Genomic DNA, 21,976 nt, shown 5'->3' with positions numbered 1-21,976 from the left:
ACATTGGCCCTTGTCTTATCCCCGCATTCCCTGTTAAAGAGTCCCTCTCAACTTTCTTGCAGACCTCCTTTAAGTTCTGGAAGTCTGCTACAAGGCTTCCCCAGAGCCTTCTTTTTCTTCTCTAGGCTGAAACCCAACTCTCTCAGCCTGTCCTCATACGGGAGGTGCTCCAGCCCTCTGATTATCTCTGTGGTCTCCTCTGGACTTGCTCTAACGCATCCGTGTCCTTCTTGTGCTGAGGACTCCAGAACCAAACACAGAACTTCAGGTGAATTCTTATGAGAGGGGAGTAGACGGTCAGAATCCCCTCCCTCCACCTGTTGCTCACACTTCTTTGGATGCAGCCCAGGATACAGTTGGCTTTCTGGGCTGCAAGCACACATTGCTACCTCATGTTGAGCTTCTCATCCCCCAGGACCTCCAAGTCCTTCTCTTTAGGGCTACTCTCAATCCATTCTATTTTACTCTCTCTATCCATTCTATTTCTTCCATTATGTTTTTTCTTTCTGTTTGGATGACACAACACTTTCACAACACTTTTCTCCCAATTTCCTGTTTTAAAACACTTACTGACCATACTAAATGTGATTCTAAACATCAGTGACCTGTGCTCAAATGGTATCTTTTTGTTGACGAAAGTCAGTTTTGTATGAATCCCTACCAAGGATGAAACATTCCCAAACCTTCCAAAGTTAATTGGAAATTTGTCTGCTAATCTGTGATGTTATGCATCCTCATTCCTTCCCTTGTAAAGGCAAATCTCAAGAGACCACAAAATTTTCACCTCGAGTTCCATCGAACCTTTGTTTGTTTGAACACTTTCCTCTGCCTAATAGGACTGTCTGTGAGTCATTTCTATAGAAATGCAGACACACAATGGTGTTTCCCATACTTCTGTCTCCATCTGGGGCTTGGATGTCGCTTATTGAGTGACAAGAATAATAAGTACAGTACTGCTGCTGAGTCCCTGTCCTGTGTGCTGGATGAAGTGAAGAGTCCTTTGGGAAAAAAATCACTAAATTGTTATATATATAAAAAAATCTATCTACACTTACGCTGTGTGTAGGTATGTAAGTGTTCGTAAAAACTTAGGTGTTGATTTAAAAAGCCAACATTTGCCTTTTTTCTAGAAACTGTATAAAGTTCCATGGAATTTGACATATGAAAGGTCCTGGTACTTGGGAACTGATTGCTACAGACATAAATTCTTGATCTGCTCAAATATGCGTTCCAGAATCAGCACAGTTGGAAATGCAGAGGTCCTCCATTACCTAGGACATTATGGAATAGAGACCTCAGCGGTGCTGTTTGAAATATATGGACACCAGGTCTTTATTGTGAAATTATTCTTTCAGGGATTGAAGGTGAGTCGCAGAAACCTATGGACTGAAGTTAAGAAATAAAATCAATTAAAGTGTGTCATTAAGCTTGGTGTAGCAATACTATTTGTATCCTCTGCCTCATGAATAAAGTTTATTGTAAAGGATGTTAAAAATATATTTAATGTATTTTTAGTTGCATTTTCTTCCCCTGCATCTTTTGTTTTGGGTATGACTGAACTTTAATATTTAGGAAAGCAGACTCATAGTTCATTCTAGAGTGATTCCTTTATGTAACCAGAAATAATTTAAGTAGTAGGGACCCTGTTTGAGGTACACGCAGCAGCATGCAGTACGGTAAAAGGTTCTTTCAGCAAATGCTTAGGAAAATACTTTCCGTGAGATCTGCACATGATTAGAATTACTAAGTCCTCTCCTCTTCTGCTTCCTGTTTTGGAATTAAATGCCTTCGGGATACTTGGAATAACTCAGTTTTGAAATGCAAAAGAAATTTAACCAATTAAATACGTCTTCATCTTAGCTATGATTTCAGTTAGTTGTAAAAACGGACGAAGATATGAAATAATCCCTGAGATAACTTAATGGAATTGAAGGAATAAATTAACTCCAGTAGCTTTTGAGAGAAGTGAGAGAAGATAAAGTGTAGCAACAGTCAAAGTGATATTCTGGCCCCTTCTCTGCATGTGTGTACAATTACTATCTCTTTCCTTGCTTATATCCTGTGTTTCTGATCTTGTGGGGTGCTTAGTGCGTTATTTTCTGATACTTTCAAGGAAGTTGGGGCTGTAGAGCCTCTAACGCTTTGTGCCCTCCAAACACAAACATCACCTGCAGAGGCTGGTATGGCATGGTGTTGCTCACTGGGGCCCTGTTTCATGCTCCAGTGAACATTTGGTGACTCATACAAAGTGGAGCAGGAGAGGCATCGCCTCAAGTGCTTTGAGGCTGGGTGTCTTAGTGCTTTTCTGAGGGAGGAGAAATGTGCCTTGGAGTTTCCCCGCGCAGGAGGAGGAATTTTGCGAAACGGTTGAATGTAGCATTGAGGCGGGTTGGAACTAGGTGGTGGGTGTTGGAACTAGATGATCTTTAATGTCCCTTCCAACCCAAACTACTCTAGGATTCTATAATTGAGAGGGAGGAGGCAAAACCACCAGCTCTCCTTTTCCTTCTCAAGTTTTCTGCTGCTCCTTCTTCTCTCCCTCCTCCCCCCCCAAAGCTGAACATTTTTGGGGAACAACAGTCTCTTCAGGTCCCGTATTAAGTACTGAGTGTTCAACTACAAGAAGAATTCCCTGAAATGAGATAAATTAATGTATTTAACAGCTTGCCTATTATGTGGATATTGCATCTGTGTAATATTTCTATGGTAACACTATATGTGAGTTCGGCCAAGTGTAGCTCTGTATGGTGTGTACTATTTCTTGATTTGTGTAAATTTTCTGATACAGTGGCGGTGTCTGGTCATTTTATCTTTGTAGTATTGTTGACCATTACAGGTGTTTTCCACCACACACTGCTGTTGAGGTGTTCAGTATTCCTAACCCTGTACTAGGCTTTCTTGTGAATAAAACAGAGTTTGGATGAAGATGGAGACTGTTAGAAGATTTATTTCAGACAGAAACATTGTAAACAATTCATACAGATTTTTCTGCTTAGCTTTTAAGAATTGTAAAGCATATCCTTAGTTTTGGAGCATAGCCACCTTCAAGGTGCAGTTGTATTGAGTTGTATAAAACCCTTAGTGGTGTAATACTATGGCTGAGATCCTTTTCTACTTATGTATTTTCTTTATTTGCCCATAGAAGTCTCCTGTTATTTAACCACAGGAATATAGTATAACTATCTTTACTGTTAGGTAATGCTTTAACAGGCACGTTCTAATTGCAAGAATGTGTTGCATTGTGCCTTCTCATTTTGCATTTTGTCAAACTAAAATTACCTCTTTGTAAAGCTTGCTACCAGTTAAATTTGCGTTGAGATCTATTATGTACTGCATTCCTGGATATTAATAGTATCATGTAATACAGCATGGCAATTTTCATTTGAAATCACATTAATAAAAGAAGTAATTCAGTACTTTCTTTGCAACCCGTATGAATGTCTCCGGTATACATTTGGTCTGATTGCGATCAATGACATTCGATAACATTATATCTATTAATACTCAGAATATACAGAATATTTTCTTTGAAAATGAACTGAAGGGCTTTTGACATACCCAAATCCAAATTCAGAGCTTTGCATTTCCTATGTAACAGTGACTGGAGAGTAGAAAGTACATCTGTATTATATCAAATATAGATAAAATAAAGAGTTTTTCAGAGCAAGCAAAAGCTGAACTCTTTTGACCTAGTAGGGCCTGGCCCTTTTCAATTTAAAAATATATTTATTGTATTTAGGCATTTACAAAAAGAAAAGATCACTGGATCCTAATATGCTACTAGCTTTTATTTAAGTGTAGGAATAAATTAAGATTTTTTTGGATACTTTGGATGTGAATTCATAATTATTTGAATGATAGTTAAAATTTTTTAAATAAGGCTATTTGAGTTTGAAATAGATAATTATATTTTAATTTTCTATTCCTTCTACCTTAATAAGAGAATAAGACATGTACTTTAGGCTTTACTTATGGTTAATTTAATTGGATCTCTCGTACTCAAATAAACTAGTTGTAATTGAGCTATATTGTTTATCATTATTGTTTCTAATTGTTGGGCTTACATAATGCAGGCTATGGACAAACTTAGATTAGCAACTCGGGTAACCTTTAAGTTGCACCATTTTGACAAATATTGACTATTCTCTTTTTCAAGTAGACAACATGCAGGTATTAACACCTAGGGCAGTAAGAGACACTGGCTGTCTCTGATGCTGTGGTGGGAGAGCAGCAGTGCGGACAAGCCTCCCTGAACCACTTGCCTGGCCCCACCGTGGCAGCAAATGGCTCCAGAACTGCACCATCCCTGCATCCGTCTTAGCCACTTCTAATTGTAACCTTTAGCTTCATATTTCTTTTTCTTGTAATGCCAGATTTTGTGACAATTTGAGTATTTCTGCCTGTTACTTTTCTACTTGAATTACTGCTTGACACTGTCTGTTATCTTGGCACCATTTTCATACAGTTTCCTGTCTGAGAAATTAATGAGGAATTTAGTTTGCCTTCTATAAAGTAAAGGTTTGTAGGCATTTGCTGTCAGTCTCCGCATTGAATTAAGCATGGCCAAAACTGGGTTGCTGCTGAGATTCTCGAAGCAGAAATAATAATCCATGCTCTAAAAAATAAAACTGACCTAAAATACAGCGAATTGATACTGTTGTTTTCTAGTGCAGCAATTTTTTTTTTCTTTTTGCCTGTTGTAAAGCATAGAGCCCAATCCTGGAAGCCCTGCAGTTCAAAAAAGCAATAATCTTGGGAAATATTACTTAATCGCAAAGTAGTAACTAATTCCTATTTGTACAAATGCAAGATAATGGCAAAAATAATGGGCAAATGCTGCAATTTAGTTTGTGTGTGGATGGAATTCAGTGATATAAAACTTAGCTTGTATATGTTTAGAGTAGACAAAAGGTAGAATTTCTTCACGATGAGAGTGGTGAGACACTGGAACAGGTTGCCAGGGGAAGCTGTAGATGCCCCATCCGTGGAGGTGATCAAGGCCAGGTTGGATGGGGCCTTGGGCAGCTTGGTCTATTGAGACGTGTCCCTGCTCATGATGGGGGGGTTGGAACTAGATGATCTTTAATGTCCCTTCCAACCCTAACTATTCTATGATTCTATGAATTTTAATTGTTTTACTCTAACAATTACTACAAACTAACTACAGCAATGTGTAGTTATGGCTACTTGATCTGGTTTTCATGAGCCTTGAAAACTCTATGCACTCCTATATATATGTGTAGTTTGTTCTCTTCACTGTGGAAGACTGGCATGTTTTGCTAGTATTTTTTGTGAAAGTTTGTGAATAAAATTAAAAAAAAATTTATTAAACATTACATTTTTGTTGTAATCCTAGTGTAGGAAAATTCACAGATCTAAGTCACTGGAGTTTATATCCACCGAAGGACATCTATGCACTTGGCAGCTGTGTCCAAAATTTGGTCTGACAGAATCCCTTCTCACCTGCCGCTTACCTGGGATGTGCTTGGGGGCCCAGGGAGTCCGATACCAGGTTGGTCATGTCGTGAACTTTCATAGCACATTTCATCCTCAGGACCGGATCTAGCAAGGCTTCTGAGAATATGAGTGCCAAAATGTGCCCTACAAAATGTATTGGAGGAGAAGCTGATTGACCTGTATTTTCTCGTAATACAAGCAAAGTTATGGGCAATCCCAATTTCGGTTCTCTCCTTTGGCAGAGAAGCTGGAAGCTGCTTTGAAAGCACTGGACTCGTTATGTGTTAAGATTGTGGAAGCTGTTCTGTTTCATCTGGAATAATTAAGTCTGTAGTGGATGAGAAAGAAGAGGCTTTGGGTTGATATTTACAGTACCCAGAAAAAGAGGCTGGAGTTTCTGTCCCTACAGAGGGACATATGCAGGTTGTCTCCATACCTTATCTGTCCTGCATGACTTTTCTTATAGAAACGCTACTGGCAAAAAAAGGAGGTACAAGCACCACCATCTCCAGTTGCATCTTATCTCACTTTACTTCCTCAGAAAGGAGGAACTGCCTAATTCCAAAGAAATTCCTAATTCCAAGGTAAATGCCTAATTCCAAGGAATAACATTGACAAAGAATATTGGTTGGAGTTAGTGGAAATAAATTAATCCCTACTACTTACAAACGAGGTTGCTCTGTTCTTTTGTCAGATGTGTGTCCGTAGTTTCGGGTGGACCCTTCTTCTGAGAATTTCCAATAGTCCTGGTTAGTCCATTATCCCTCAGCACGTGGACCCTGTCCCTCCCACTCCTTTGACTACCTTGCCTCGTTTCCAGGCTTCGCTGGGTGTTAACTGTAGTTTCCATCAGTTTCCTGGTGGAAATACTGTAGACATTTCCTGGTGGACATATTGTGTCTCAGTGCTTCAGCCCTGTTTAGAATATGTTGTTCTACTTCCTACTTAAAAAAGTGACAAAATGTTGGGGAATAGAGAAGCCACCAAATTCTGTATTTTATATATGGCAACTCGGGGAGTATGAAGAATGATTTTGAAAGAATTCCCCACCTTTACTTGAAGGAGAAATTCACAACTGTTCTGTTTCCATGGTCCACTGCTTCTTTTGCCCGAATAGATTTTGTTTCACTTCTGATAGTGGTTTTAAAGTAATCAAAAGACAAATCTAATGTCCAGCTATCAGAGATGAATGTTAATGCATGAAGAACTATTCCATTTTTATGTGCTGTTTCTTTTTGGTGTGGAATTCTTGGGTTTGATATTTTGGTGTGCCTTGAATGGCAAAAGACTGTGGTTTTGTGTTAGTAACTTCTAATTGTTGTGGGAAAATAGCCATTCTAATAATGATGGGGTGCTTTAACAGTGATGGTCAGGGTGCTTATTTGCAATCTTCAGATTTTCCTTCAGGAAATGGAAGCATTTCAGTGATACGTTGCCTGTATACCTTACCTCACCCCTCGGTTTTCCCATTGGTGGCATAGTGACTTTTCAGGGTAGCCGTATCTTCCAAAAGAAGTCTCACTGGATAATGTGTTTAGTAACGTCTCTGACTGATTGATAGAACACTTTTTATCTCTGTTATTGAGGAGCAGTGTTTAACCAAGTTTTTCACTTGGCCAGCTGATTTTGCAGAAATCCAAGATAGTAGGAAGTATTTCGTAGCTGCATACAGAAAATAAATCCATAAAAAACCACCGTTATTCTACAGACGTCTTCTGTCATCCTCATGTTCCCTCATCTGTCACTAATGATGGCAGCACCAGGAAACACATGGAGGTTGTTGGATTCCCTGTACATACTTCACTTAAAAGAGCAATTTATTAATGCATATAAAGATGCTGCGACTGGTGGCAGAGACATTTATACACCATTTAACTTACACTTAAATTATTCAGGAAAATGTCCACATTTTTATGCATTTTTACAGGCCATGATACTGTGGGGTAAATTTGATTACAGGCTATAAATTTTAGCACAGTATGAATATATAGTAGTGAATGGAAAGTACTGGCAAACACTGAATACAAACTGAAATTCTCCTACCATTTTAAAGTAAAAACCCATATGTGCTAGGGTGGTTTTGAGGTTCTTGCAAGTCTGTTTGTTGGTTTTTTTTCCCCAGCATGTTTAGTTTTGCAAGGAGATTTTTTTCATTTCCTAGGCCTACTTGCAATTTTCAAGTAATATTTCATTTTGAGATTTGAGTCTAGGCACTAGGTATACTGTCAGGTCAGCCTTCACTCAATCAGTCAAGGTCCCATCCTCCAGCTTACCCGGATGATGCGAGCTGTGCATGAGGTGGGCTGCTGCCCAGAGGTCCGACTTTTCTCCTCTGTGACCAGGGTTACCTCACTGTCTACTGCAACTCCACACTGTGTTTTCAGCATTGCAGAGAAAGGGAGGATCAGATCTGGAGGTTCAAGGTCTGTGTAAGGGTGGGGGGATGACTGCAAACTTCGCACAGGAGGGACAAAAAACAGCAGCAGAATGAGCTGCAGAGACTAGACATGTGGGGGCTGCAGGCGAAAAAGTGAGAAACGGTCCAAATAAATGTGGAGAACACCCAGGAGGAAGAATAAAGAGCACAGATACAATCTCAGCACCCTGCCGCACCCTCCCCATTAAGCTCTGGTTTAATTCCATCTGATGAACACTGTCCTGCCATTCAGTTTTCATCTTCAGATCTCCCTGTTTGCCAAAGGGAAAGTGTTGAACGGGGAGGGGAGCTGGTCCTTGAAAACTCTTGTGTTTCACACGGTAGCTCAAAGTCATGTGTGACTAAAGAGAAATGTTGCGCTGGAGAAACAGTGATGCATTTGTTTTCAACTTTAGAAGCTTAAATGAAATTAAGAGTAAATGTATTCCAAACAATGAAATCAGATTTGCTTACTATCTGGATTGCATCTCCTTTTTTTGCCCCCCCTCACGAAGAAACTGGCAGTACCAGTAACTGTGCCTGCGTCACCTCTTCCTCCCTTTCCTGCCTGCAGCCCAACCCTGCCATGCTCTTGCAGGAGAATTTCCCAGGAGGCTGGCCTGCGGTAGGAGGAAATAGAGGTCCAGACAGTAAGAGAGGGGTAACATGGGAATTTGGAGAAAGGCAACAGTGAATTGAGATCCAGGAGAAATGTGCCTGCTGTACTTTAAACCACTTCTCTTAGCTTTTCCCCAAAAAAGGGCATTAGAGCCTGCTTTTGCATTTCGTAGGGATTTTGGGGCTAAGCGAGGAACGCTGGCTCACGGCTGAGCCTCTGCGGCTGGGGTGAGATAGGGAAATATTTGGTGTCAGCAGAGAAAAATCCCAGTTTGATCAGGTTAATGTGTCACCTTCCCAGTTTACCCTGTCTGTCACTTCCCTGGCCCTTCTCTTTCCTTTGCAGCCCCTCCCAAAGGTGACCTGCCTTCAGCCATACCTTTCTGCTGCTCTTCAGTCTGTGGGGCACAGCAACCACTGAAGAGAATCAAAACACTCTATTAAATTTCTCGGGCTGTCAACTTAACTTACCAGGGTTTTAAACTTGCCTTCGTAATCAGGAGGAATAAAACCAGTACAAATACGTTATTTTGCCTTCAGAATGACATGTGGCATAATTTCTTATCTGTTGATTTAAATAATTCAGCATTTTAAAAGAAACAAATCTTCTTAATTTGTTTAGGGATACTAAGAGGTTGAGAACAATTTTATATCAATTCAAATTTGTGATAGTTTATTTCTGATGGAACTAATATAATTAATTAAGTAGTTGCTGCTTATCTTTTTTCTAAGACGTACACTGCTTTTGAACATCTGTTTGATAGTCCATTATGATAGTACGAGAATGATTTTACACGAGAGCAGTAGAGGAGCAGATGCTACTGATGACAGCTTCCCTATTTGTTTAGGAAACAATCAGTGAGTCCTGAATTCACAGTTTTAACTTGAAGCACAGCAACCATGCAAGTGAATTTGCAAAACAGAAACAAAAAATTGATAAATTGCTTCATAGCATTTTTAATTATTGCAATTTTGTCAACGCACCTTTTTTGTTAATCTCTTAAGTTTTAATAAACACAGGTTTTTTTGTCTTTACAAATAAAATTATGAATTTGTTTTATTGTGTATGTGCATGTGTGAATGTTTTACAGCAGTTATGAAATCTTGCAAAGTTAGAATTTATTTTGATGTTATCTATTACAGTAACTAAAAGTCAGCATTAACTCAAGAAGAGATGGAACAAGGGTATACATAAAAAAGGAAAATAGAACAATTACTTTAAGAAAAATATTAAAATAGGCCATCATACAACATACATAAAAATAAAATTCTGTGGGGTTTTTTTGTATGAGTTACGTCTGCATTTTATATCTAAGTTTCTATCAGTAGTTGGTTAAAGAGTGAAAAATAACTCTCTTTGTTTGGGCTACTACAAAGTTCTCTGAGGCTCCATGGCTTTATTCAGCCATGCATAAACTTCTAGATGTTCCAAAGATCGCCTAAAATGACTGCACTCATTTTGTTAATCTCATCAACAAAGTTCATCTCATCAGCTAGGGAGATATCATCAAAACTTCTAAATGTGCTTTCCGAGCGTAAATACTGTGCATCGTATTTACAGGTACTGTAAAGTATAGGTTTAAAAATGGATGCTGTATCTTTTCATATGAGAAATCTTGAAACTGCTGTTTACTGAAAAAAGGGGGATTAGAGGTAGCCCTATGGATTCAGACGTAGTATGCAGATGACAAATACAGTGCACCTACCCCTATGAGTATCAGAAACTTTGAGTAAGAATAGAAACTTCCTAGCAGACAGAAGTCTGTTACAGAGCAGAAGACTGTCAGTTTCAAAGTTTTTTTGAGCTTTGCCTTCAGCTGAATGCTTGGTTTTGGATACTGCCTAAACTACCCGTCAAAAAAATCCAGGATAAAGCAAAATACACGTGTGCAAAAATATTCTGCTGTCCAGAAGAGCAAAGCATTAAAACTGCCATCTTTCCTTCTCTGCTGCCTCTCCTACCATCTAACTACATACATTTTGTGGGGAGGCCACTTCTGGGTAAAATTACCTTTTTATGGAAGCCGTAGGATGTTTTGGAAAGTACCTCACTGTCTGATGTCTGTCTAGTTATGGCAGAAATTCTTAAGATTTCTCAGTGGCTGCCTCAAGGAACAATGAAATTAGAAAGTCTCTCCTTTCCTTTTCCTAACATAGAAAATGTAGACAGTAGTTCTCACCAGCTGAAGTCCATGCTAACCCAGGAAGTTGAATTCTTAATGATGAAATTGTTTCTGGCTTAATGTATTATTTTATGACATAGTGAGTAGGGGTTTAAAAACCGTGTTTTCCCTAATGGTATGCAGGTTTGAGTATTTAATTTTTAAGTGAGTATTAGCTTACCGAAGTATTAGCTTATTAGCTTTCCTAAGTATTTGAAGGTAATAAAGAATGTGGCTTCTCTATAATTCAGTCTAAAATCATCACAAATTAGATAGCAATATTTATGTGAGGTTATACAGCCATTTTCCCCTTGTATTCCGAAAGTAGGGGACAGAAGTCTGCGCATACATACATTTCTATTTTTCTAGAACAGTAGTATTTAATACATGAACAGTCTTGTAATACATGGTAGTCTTGTAATTTCATGGAATCATAGAATCAAAGAATGGTTTGGGTTGGAAGGGACCTTAAAGATCATCTAGTTCCAGTCCCCCTGCCATGGGCAGGGACACCTCCCACAAGATCAGGCTGCCCAAGGCCCCATCCAACCTGGCCTTGAACACCTCCAGGGATGGGGCAACCACAGCTTCCCTGGGCAACTTGTTCCAGTGCCTCACCACTCTCGTCATGAAGAAGTTCTTCCTTATGTCTAGTCTATATATGCCCCTCTCCAGTTTATACGCATTGCCTCTCATCCTATCACTACAAGCCTTTGTGAAGAGTCCCTCTCCAGGTTTCTTGTAGCCCCTTCAGGTACTGAAAGGTCACTATAAGATCTCCTTGGAACCTTCTCTTCCCCAGGCTGAACCACCCCAACTCTCTCAGCCTGTCCTCGTAGGGAAGGTGCTCCAGCCCTCTGATCAGCTTAGTAGCCCTCCTCTGGACTGGTTCCAAGAGCTCCATCTCCTTCTTATGTTCAGGATTACCAGAACTGGACACAGTAGTCCAGATGAGGCCTCACAAGAGAGGAAGAGAGGGGCAGAATCCCCTCCCTCGCCCTGCTGGACACACTTCTTTTGATGCAGCCCAGGACACGGTTGGCCCTCTAAACTGTGAGTGCACATTGCTGGCTCATGTTGAGCTTCTCACTGACCAGCACCTCCAAGTCCTTCTCTACAGGGCAGCTCTTACTCACATCATCCCCTATCCTGTATCGAAACTGGGGATTGCCCCAACCCAGGTGTAGGACCTTGCACTTGGCCTTGTTGAACCTCATGAGGTTCTCGCAGTCCCACTTCTCCAGGCTGCCCAGGTTTGTCTGGATGACATCCTGTCCTTCTGGTATGGCACCTGCACCACTCAGCTTGGTGTCATCTGCAGACTTCCTGAGGGTGCACTCCATCTCACTGTCAATAGCATTGATGGGGACATTAAACAGCACCGGTCCCAGTACCACCCACCACCCCAGAGCTGAGGTGACCTTATGCAAGGCCACATCTCAAGCTGGTGGGGTGGAATGGACTGGTGGGGTGGAATGGGCTGCCAGGGTGTGAGGATGGGCGTGGGGGCAATGAAACCGAGGGAACGGCTGTGATTGGCTGAGTGGGACCCGCCTGTGGTGGGGGGGAGGGCCTGAGAGCCATTGGCAGGTGACAGGGGAAGTGACCAGAGGGCGGAACCCGGTGAGAGATGGAGCTGTCAAGGAGGGAGGAGATGGAAGTGGAGGTGATGGAGGAGATGGAGATGATGGAGGTGGAGATGGAGGAGATGGAGCTGTCGAGGCTAGGAGAGATGGAGGTGGAGGTGGAGGAGATGGAGGAGATGCAGGCAGAGACAAAGAAGATAGAAGAGATGAAGATGTAGAAGATAGAAGAGATGGAGCTGAAGGAAATAGAGATGGAGTGGGAGGAGATGGAGATGGAGGAGATGGAAGAGATGCAGTTGGAGGAGATCGAGATAGAGGAGATGGAGATGAAGGTGGAGGAGATGGAGATGGATCTGGCAAGGCCAGAGGAGCTGTGGCGGAAGGAGATGGAGGAATCAGGGCCAAAGGAGGCATGGCTGGATGATGTAGAGGCATCAAGGGTGCAGGAGATGGAGCTGATGGTGCCAGAGGAGATGGAGCTGTTGTAGCCAGAAGAGGTGGAGCTGTCAAATTTAGAGAAGCCCCAGCAAGAGGAGATGGACAAGCTGGGTCCAGAGCAGCCAGGGCTGGAGGAGCCATCAGAGCTGGAGATTGCAGCAGAACCACCGGAACTGGGGCATTCTCACCCACCACACCTGGGCCCTCGGCGGCAGATGGTAGTGCCGGGGCAGAGGGGCAGCTGAGGCGCCCAGAGAGCAGAGCGAGCGGCAGCTTTGATGGACTTGGAGCCCATGGGAGAAAAGAACAAGAAATGCAGCAAAAAGATTGACAGTGATAGTGGTGAAATCCCAAAGATCAAAAAGAAGGTGTCAAGCACATGCATCAATTTTGTCATTTGACAACAACCACGCCTGTCTACCAGGCACGTTGTGCCGGGCAATGTTCTTGGATGTGCCTGGCAACTGGAGAGCAGCTTCTTGTCAGCACCTGACAGAACATGCACACAACCAATGCCTCAGAGAAGCTCTGCAACTTTCACCCATTCTGTAAATAGACTTGGCTGCCACATCTGCTTTGGTGGTGCCCAAGAAGAAAGGTTGATTACTTTGAGAATTATTTTCAGAGTATAAATATAGTTGCTAATTTATCGCTCCAAAGTAGCGTTCTGAATTTGTTTGTCTTTCAGCTTTTACAGTTTTAGAGGGCTCTTAGCCTCATCCTCCTTAGTTGCAGCCACTGAAGATGTAGAGGGCAGTGTTAGCCCCTCACTCTTTCAGTGCCCTCTGCCCTGCTCAGCTACAGTGTAGAAAAAATGGCTCTCTGCTCAGCTAGAAAAAATGGTTGGAGAAAAAGAGGAGGGAGCAACAAATATTTATGGCTGTATTCCTCACACAGCTCTAGTGACAGGAAGCCGGTTCCTCTTTCAGAACCATGTGTTCTTAAAACTCTGATTCCCTCCCGTAAGCAGGGACTGTGACACAGATCCACATCCCAAAGCTCCTGCTGCTGTTGTAGCATTAGTTTTCGTTTAAGGCAAGGGATGAATGTTAGGAATATAGAAACATTTTAGTCCAGTAAAACATTGGGAGCTCTCCACGTCCTATGCTCTCATTATTGAAAGAATTGCAGCCTTCGTAGGCTCCGTACAGGCCATCACAAGCTGATGTGCCCAAGTCTGCAATCAGTCCTACCTCATTAATTGTCATTTTCTAAGTGTGATGTCACTACTTTGCTTACATAGACCAGCAACCTTCAGTCCTGTCTTTAGCAGTCAGAGGTGGGTGTTAAAGGCCTAGGTTGAAGTGTTCCACAGATGTGAATTTTGCAGGAAAGAAGCCCATCCCAGTTGTAAAGAGTAGGAATTGAGGCTGTTGGGTTTCCACCATAGGCTGGAATTCCATCCTATGGGACCGGTATTGCTGAGCAGTATCTGAACTGCAGGTTCAAGTTCCAAAATTAGTATAATTGATTGTGTAATTTTCAATTTATACCAAGTCACTGAATAGGTGGGCCTGTGGTAACCTCTTCAGGTTCAACAAGGCCAACTGCAAAGACCTGCTACCTGAGTCTGGACAACGCCCAGCACAATTACAGGTTGGGCAGAGTATGGTTTGAGAATAGCCCTGGAGAGAAGGACCTGGGAGTGCTGGTGGATAAGAAGCTCAACATGAGGTGGCAATGTGTGCTTGCAGCCCAGAAAGCCAACTGTAGCCTGGACTGCCTCAAAAGAAGCATGGCCAGCAAGGTGAGGGTGGCGACTCTTCCCCTGTGCTCTACTCTCCCAAGACCTCACATGGTGTGCTGCATTCAGTTCTGGAGTCCTCAGCAAAGGAAAGACACACCTCCTTTGGAAGCGACTCTTGTTGGTTTCTCTTTCAAGCTCTTCTGTTGAAAAATCTTATAAAGATGAAAAAGAAAAAGGCCCTTTTCTCATGCCCGTTTCTCAGGACAGCCTTGGAGTGCTGGGAGCTCAGCTCAAGGGTGCCAGCGGGATGCTGGAGGGAACCACAACTGCCCATGGTGGGCCCATGGGCAAGGACCAGCCCTGAGCATAGGGCAAGCATGGGGGATGCCTGAGCACCAACCATTCAACCTCGCTCTTCTAACACTTCCCACTCCAGGCTGAGAGGATATGCCCCTATCACCTTTGTAATCTCTCCAGTTTATACCCATTGCCCCTACTCCTGTAACTGCAAGCCTTTGTAAAAAATTTCCCAGATAAGTATTTTTTTAAAGCAAGGTAAGCCAGTGACTAAGCAATAGGCAAGGCCATAATATCTGATGAAACATTAATGTCTGTAAAGTAATATGATTTTGGTTCCGGGAGATTGATCCAAGAGGCTTTTGTATATTTTAAGGTAGGCTTAGTTCTGAGTATGGACTCTTTTTCCTTCCCACCCCTGCAAACTTGAAGCCAGCCTAGCTGTTTTTTGTTTTCTTTTACCACACGCTACTGCTATTTTTTTCTTTCACAGTTATCACTTGAAGGACCGATACTGGATCAATTTTAAAGAAACTTTAGCTTACAGTAGAGATAAATTTATATTTTCCTCAAGATAGTTTTTTAACCTGTATTTCACATCTGATCAGAGGGTATGACGTGTGAAGAGGAAAAGAACTTGCCTTTTTACTCTGTTATACATTTATATGGGAACTGGGCATAGCAAACCTAACTTTACCTGGCCTCTGAAGTCAGATACAGTAATCATCATTGTCCCTTTTGACATGTTGTCTGGAGTATCCCTTCATATACAGTTTTTAAAACTAGGTTAATGTAGAGAACACTTTCTTTAATGTTCCCTTTCAGTGCTTTAGATATCTATGTCGTGATAAGCTAAAATCAACTATTTCTGCAACTACCCAGAATTTCCCAGAAATCTTCTGTTTTGTGAGCATCTATGATTTTCTCATTTAATGTCCGAAAATGTAGAGCACTTGTAGCGTAGCTTTCACTTGGAGTGTAGCTTTTAAGTCTGGGCTATCCAGTAGTGATCTTCTGTCTATGTGCCTAAACAGTATGGTTGTCTAATACGCTAGATTTGGGGGAAATCACTTTTATGTGGGCTATCAAAAAATATTTCGTGTCATTACTGTTATACTTTATGAATTCTTACATCTCTTCACAGGTCGATTCATGGGTGAGTTGAGTTAAGGATATGAGATAGAAATGCAAAATAGCTTTAAATTTCTTGTGTGTTAAACAAGGATGATGTTCAAAGGATGCTGGTTCTTTTCGGTTTAGTCCTTTTTATTGTGCTTGGACAGAGACAGTAAGCTGGTATTCACAGTTGCTTGGCAATAGTCAAGTTGTAAAATGCACATCCAATCCCTGGGCATTATGGTTGCTTAGTTTGTGTGTATAAATTTAGGGGATTGAAAACTGAACCAGGCCACACCCACAGTGTCTTCTTGGAGAATTTGTTCTAGCCCTTAATCTTAATGGATTAGTAATTTAATGGTTCTATTTTCAGAGATGTTGAGTATCGACAGTTTTTTAAAAAGTCAAAACAAGTGGGTGCTTAGCACTTTCTGAGTATTAATTTGAAATGTTAGGAGATTTATGCTGCAGCTGTGATATATCGCAGTGCAGTAAGTTACATCTCTTCTGCTTTATTTTGCATCTACAATAAGCTTTACCTATTTTACACCTGAAATATACATTAACAGAGAAAAAATGCCTCAGTATTAGAAGTATTATTAGCAAAAACAACTTCTGGCAAAAAGCCTTCAAAGAAAGTAGAAACCCCAATTTTTTTATGAATACTTTTGATTTTGTCTTTAGGCAAGCAAAACCAGATTATATATAGATACAGTTTAAAAATGGTCTGTACTAAAGGTAATGATGAGATATGCAGCTGTAGTCACCTTATAGTACCAGTTACTGTGCCGTAAAGGTTTGAGAGTGCTTTTATCTTTTGCTTACAAAAGCAGCCTGCACTTAGAAAGACCTCAATTCTGCAAATGCTTATGCATAGTTCACAGTTTGTTGAAGAAAGTCTGCAAGATGTCTTTGTAGGTTTTGGACTTCTGTGATTTTCTTGCTATTATTGAAAAATTCCTTTTAGGAATTCAAATGTGTAGTACCATGAAAAGGGTGATTGACATTGTTTCTCTTCTATATATTTATTGAATTTATTACAATAGCAGTAATTACATTTCTCTTGATACAAATACAAAGGTTGGTGTACTACTGTGTTCATGTTTATTTTTCTAGGAGTCTTTGGATGATTCTGAAGTAGCTGGAATTTGTGCAACAAAGGAAGTGATTCGCTATGAATACCATGTCTTGTACTCCAGCAGCTACCAAGTACCTGTGCTTTATTTTAGGGCGTGCTTTTTAGGTAAGACAAACCTTCTACTAAAAAAAATGGAGAATGAAAAAATGTTGGATGCAATAAATGATAAAAACGCAGATCTTGCATTGAATTGAGGAGCAGAGTAAGGAACAGAGTAATGATCATATGTAATCATAGATTAAGAGATGAGGCTGTTCACCAGTAAATTTTTTAATACTCCCAACACAGAGCTTCGGGACCTTGAAGTAGATGATATCATCTCAGCCTGAAGGAGGCTGATCTTTGGCTCCTGGCATCTTGCCTGTGGCTGAGTAAAACTGCTGGTCATTTTTCTTGATCTTTTCATTAAATGAATACCAAAACTTAAAGCTGCATGTTTGAATTTGGCTACAAAATAAGTGGACATAATCACAGTGCTCAAACAGAACTTTGTTTCCTTGGAGTCTGAATTTGAGCCACAAGGCCAAGGTTTAGATGGACCTTTAAAAGCGTATGCTGTTCTATATTTAAATTTGCTGCCTAAAAAAAAATTAAACCAATAAAGTATTGCCTGTTTCCATCTATTGAAACTGGCTCTCGAAACACTAACTAATATTCTTTCCTCCCTGATATGTACATCATGTTACCCATTACTCAATTGCTATAGCCACTGCAATTTCACTCACCATCCTGTCAGGAAGGAAGGAGGAACGCACAGCCTCCCTCCAAGGCCGCTATTAGTGTCACTTATTTAATCAGCAAACACAGAGTGATCACACTGCAGCACTGGCTGTGCTCTGTTCCTTTCTACCCGAAGACTGTGTTCCTAGGGTGCAGGGATTGAGATCTTCAAGTCATTTCATTCAGTCTCCTGCATGGTAGCATCAGCATCTTTTGTGTTTTGAATAATCTTCTAACTTTATCTAGATAAAGATGTCTGAATGTTGCCAGTGATATCTTTTCCTTTTTAATTAAAAACTAGCTTAAGCTGCTTTGAATATGTTTGGTAGATTTAATCACTCTCTGCCTTATATTGTTTAATGGTTTCTAATTTTGCAGTGTTAGCATTTTAAAAGGCACTTTAGATTTAAAATTGAAGAACAAATTCTCATAGACTCCCGGGTGGAAAGATTTTAGTCTGAGGTGCAGTTTCAGCAATAGATAATTTGGGGTAAATTTTCAGACTGGGATGTGGGGAATTGGGCACATTGTTCTGCCTTTACCACCAGCAGAACTCATTTGCACGCATCCTGCTGTAAATTTATTTCTGGAATTATTACAGGTGTTTACAAATGTGCAGTGTTTTGCCTTTAAACTAGTTGTGGAGACAGTAAGATAAAGAAAGTTTTGCTGTAAGAGACAGATTAACCTATTTGTGGTCCTGAAAAATGTCATCTTCTTGTTTTAGCTGAATTAATAGTGAACTGTCTCTACAGAAAAGGATGGAGATGCTGCAGGTAGAGGAAATAGGACACTATTTCTACTGTTCTGTACTTTCATATAATTAGTATTCACCATAAGCAGTTAATCACCAGAGAAGAGCTCCCAGAGACAAAACAAGTTGTTTAGCTTGTCAGCATCAGGGAATCGGAGGTGTTGAAACATGACTCCTTATAGCTGGAAGTAGATATTACAGAAGCTAGTGGATGAGCTAATGCACAGTTGTAGTATTATGTGCCAACAGCTCCCCTTGCAGTACAGAATTGTAATTGTTCCTACAAGTACAATTATGTCTTAAAACACTTCTTGGGATCCTTTAACAATGGAAAAAAAGGACTGATTTTTACATATTTACTAAAGTCACCTGGGTTGTCTTCAGCATTTAACATAGTTTTTTAACATTTAACATTCTTTGACTCTTTGAAGAGAGAAAGATACAAAATGCTGGCAATAAGATTTTTCCTATAATGTTTTCAACTAGCATTCTCTGATTTTAATTATGGATAGCTAACTTTTAAAACCAAAAAATTCTGTCATCCCTGCAAGTTATTTGCCTGTCTGTGCCTCACTGTCTGAAGGGCCCAACATGGGGTTTTCAGGAATGTGCAAGTGACAGTCACTCAAAGTTGCTTGATTTATCTAGGCAAAGTATCTTTTGTTTTGCCCTGAACCTGGTATGAGGAACACTTTGGATAATGCTTAGAGATTTTTTTCCGTTGAGGTAATGGTCTTCATGAAATAGGCCCCTCACCTTGTTTTTCAGACAACTAGTAATATTCCTTGTCTGAAATAATCAGAAAAGAATCTCCTGAGACCTACCTACATCAACTTCACAGTCTGAATTCCTACCATTATTTGTAGATTAAGGAACAGAATCGGTTTCTCACAAGTCTCTTGTGAGCTGTTCATGGTTTCCTTTCAGTCTTGTTCATACTAATCCCCATGTTAATTAGAGCTTGTTGCAGGAGAGGAAGATGAGTTATAATCCTTCCAGTGTTTCCACAGCCCTGTTCCATCTTGCCTTCCCCAGCAGCAGGGCAGAGAATTCAAAATTCTGCTTCCTCTCTGGCAGTCTTTTAAGTGGCCATTGCACCTCGGGGCCTACCTAGGAAGTAATTATTCTTCTGTTTGACCTGACTAAGTAGTTTTGCTTGTTTTGCAGTACTCATTTCCGCACTTTGTGTATTTTAATAGCAACTGACGCCAGCCTATCCAAATCTGCGCTCTTCCAAATAGATTCTTTAAAAACTTTTCTACTATGATTAAACCCTCCTTTTCTCCCATCGTATGTGAGCCCATTTTTCATTGACTTGATCTTCCGCAGGAAAAAAAAGATTCTGATAGAGTTGCTGGGGAGTTTTTCCTGTCATCTTCAGTATGGCCGGCATCTTCAGTAGCTTATGTCAGTGAGGACATCCAGTTTTCACTGCTCTCTGCTAGCAATCATGGTGAAACATTATAGATCAGTACTGCCTACAGAAGTTGGATTGTATCCTTATACTTGCTGCTGTCTAAATTGGATGAAATAACCTCTTTTTTTTTTTTTTTTTATGGGACAAAGTTTGATATGTAAGGTAGTGCAAGATAAAGGTCTGAGGTTTTAATTGCAACAGAACTAAAACATTTTGAGAGACATCTAAACTTTTTGGTAGTCTCTGGGGATAGAAATACAGAGAAGATATTCTGTGCAAGGACAAATACTTCAGCTTAAAATCATGATTAAGTGTGATGACTCTGTCTGGAAAGGTGTTTGGGAACATTATCAGATACAAGAAGATAGTTTCAGGCTACGTGTATCTGCTTAAGAAACATTTTTCACTACCTCCTGATACTTTCCACGTGGCATATGTTCCTAAATTCAGACCTACTGCAATCCCGGTCTGTCAGGAGCTCAAAGGAGTGGTCCTTGGTACCTCAAAGTCTCAGAGGACAAGGTGTTGTTTCTCTAAAATGAGTCTCATGCCTGACATACCTTTCAGAAATGGGAGCCCTTCTTTCTTCCTCTGACTTCTTGAGATTACCAAGTAGGTAGTTGAAGAAATGCATGAACCCCTGCGGATACCTGATGTCAGCAATTAGCCCTCTTAGAGACAGATGGTATAGGCAATTAGCCTTCCCCTTCAATGCTGACATCAGCCAGATGGGCTGGGCTAGGTCCAGTAAGCTTTCTTTAATCAGCAGAGTATTTCCCCATTTTCTTAAGTTTTTAAGATGTCAAGGAACTGTCATCTTTTCCTGAACTGTCATCATCTGAAGCTGTACATTCAAAACCCACTTGCACCAATGGTGAGACAGCAGCAACACCATCACAGGTAGACACGGGCATCATTCAGGAATCATCCTATATATCAAGAAAATAATGGATTATCTCACACTTCTCTTCATATTTTTCCCACAAAGGTAGATGAAGAACTGTGAATGCTGGCTAAACACTGAAAAGATGGAGCAGAACTAGTGGCAGTCAGCAACTGCTCTAGAAAAGAGAGAAGGAATGGGGTTTTCAAGCTAACCTGCTCTAAGTATGTCTAACTCTGTGACATATCAATAGATGCCTGCCAATAAAAAAACATGTTAATCAGTGGTTAGAGATAGGGAGCTTGTAAGATAATGTAACTTCCTCCAGCCCTGAAGGCATGATTTTCTATATTCATAACTGTACTGGGCCTGACTGATGCACTTCCCAGAATAAAGACTTACTCCTTGAACTCAAAAGCATGTAACTGCTATGTCCTTTCTCCTAAAAATAGCTTCTCTTAAGACCATATCCCATATGAACTAGTTTTATCATTACTTTGGGCATAAATAAAATTGAATATTTTGCATAATCAGATATCCTCCTAAGCTGTAAGGATGTTTTTTTCTTATGTGGCAATGGTTTCTTAAGACTACAAGAATGTAGTATTTCTTCAGAAAGTATGCCAGAATGAAACCTCAAAGCAAGTTCTGCACTATTTCATCAAAAATGTCAAATAATCTTTAATTTGAAATCTAAGAAACTATTAAAAGCCCTCAATAAGCATAAAGAAAAAAGAATACAGCAACTTGGGATGTATGAAATTTTCCTCTGAAAGGGAATGTGAAATTAGTGTGTCTGAAGAATTTCTGCTCATTGCAGAGATGAAGGTGCCAACTCAGCTAGGAGCTGCAACTCATGTGTTGCCTTAATGCCATGCCTTGCTGCTGTGAGGGGGCACTCAGCCATCTGCGTTTTAACTGTTTCTTATTTGTGATTACTTAAACAAGTTAACCCCAAGTGGGCCATCAAGAAGTGATTCTCAGAGAAGTTCGCTGTGTGGACAGTTTAAATAACAAAAATCTGCATTTGTGATAGGAAGGCGGTAGTTGTTCTTGCCTGACTATTAAGAAAGACAGATAAAGTTGATTCAAGCCCATAGTTAAGGCAGAGAGAGAACCTGTACTTAGGAGTTCTTAAGTCCCATCCTTCAACTCCTTTCTTTCAACAAAAATCATGGTTACTCCCTAGGCTCTTTTGGCCTTTCTTGCTGGGTAGATGTCAGGTTTATTGTATCAGTCTCCATTTGAGAGCCCGGATTGGTACCTATGAGCTGATAATGTGGCTTT

General features: G+C 40.6%; 1 protein-coding gene across 3 annotated transcripts in view; it reads left to right on the top strand.

Annotated features, from left to right (window-relative positions):
* The window catches only part of ATG10 (autophagy related 10), a 94,876-nt gene that overhangs the window by 37,712 nt on the left and 35,188 nt on the right, over positions 1-21,976 (top strand). For all 3 annotated transcript variants that reach the window (XM_054053439.1, XM_054053438.1, XM_054053440.1), the window contains exons 4-6: positions 1,131-1,364; positions 5,357-5,512; positions 16,894-17,020. In XM_054053439.1, the coding sequence (XP_053909414.1) occupies positions 1,131-1,364; positions 5,357-5,512; positions 16,894-17,020 (517 nt within the window). The remainder of the gene's footprint in view (positions 1-1,130; positions 1,365-5,356; positions 5,513-16,893; positions 17,021-21,976) is intronic.

Source organism: Cuculus canorus, chromosome Z (genome assembly GCF_017976375.1).
Source record: "Cuculus canorus isolate bCucCan1 chromosome Z, bCucCan1.pri, whole genome shotgun sequence".
NCBI classification, from domain to species: domain Eukaryota; kingdom Metazoa; phylum Chordata; class Aves; order Cuculiformes; family Cuculidae; genus Cuculus; species Cuculus canorus.
This window is presented reverse-complemented; position numbering and strand designations above follow the sequence as displayed.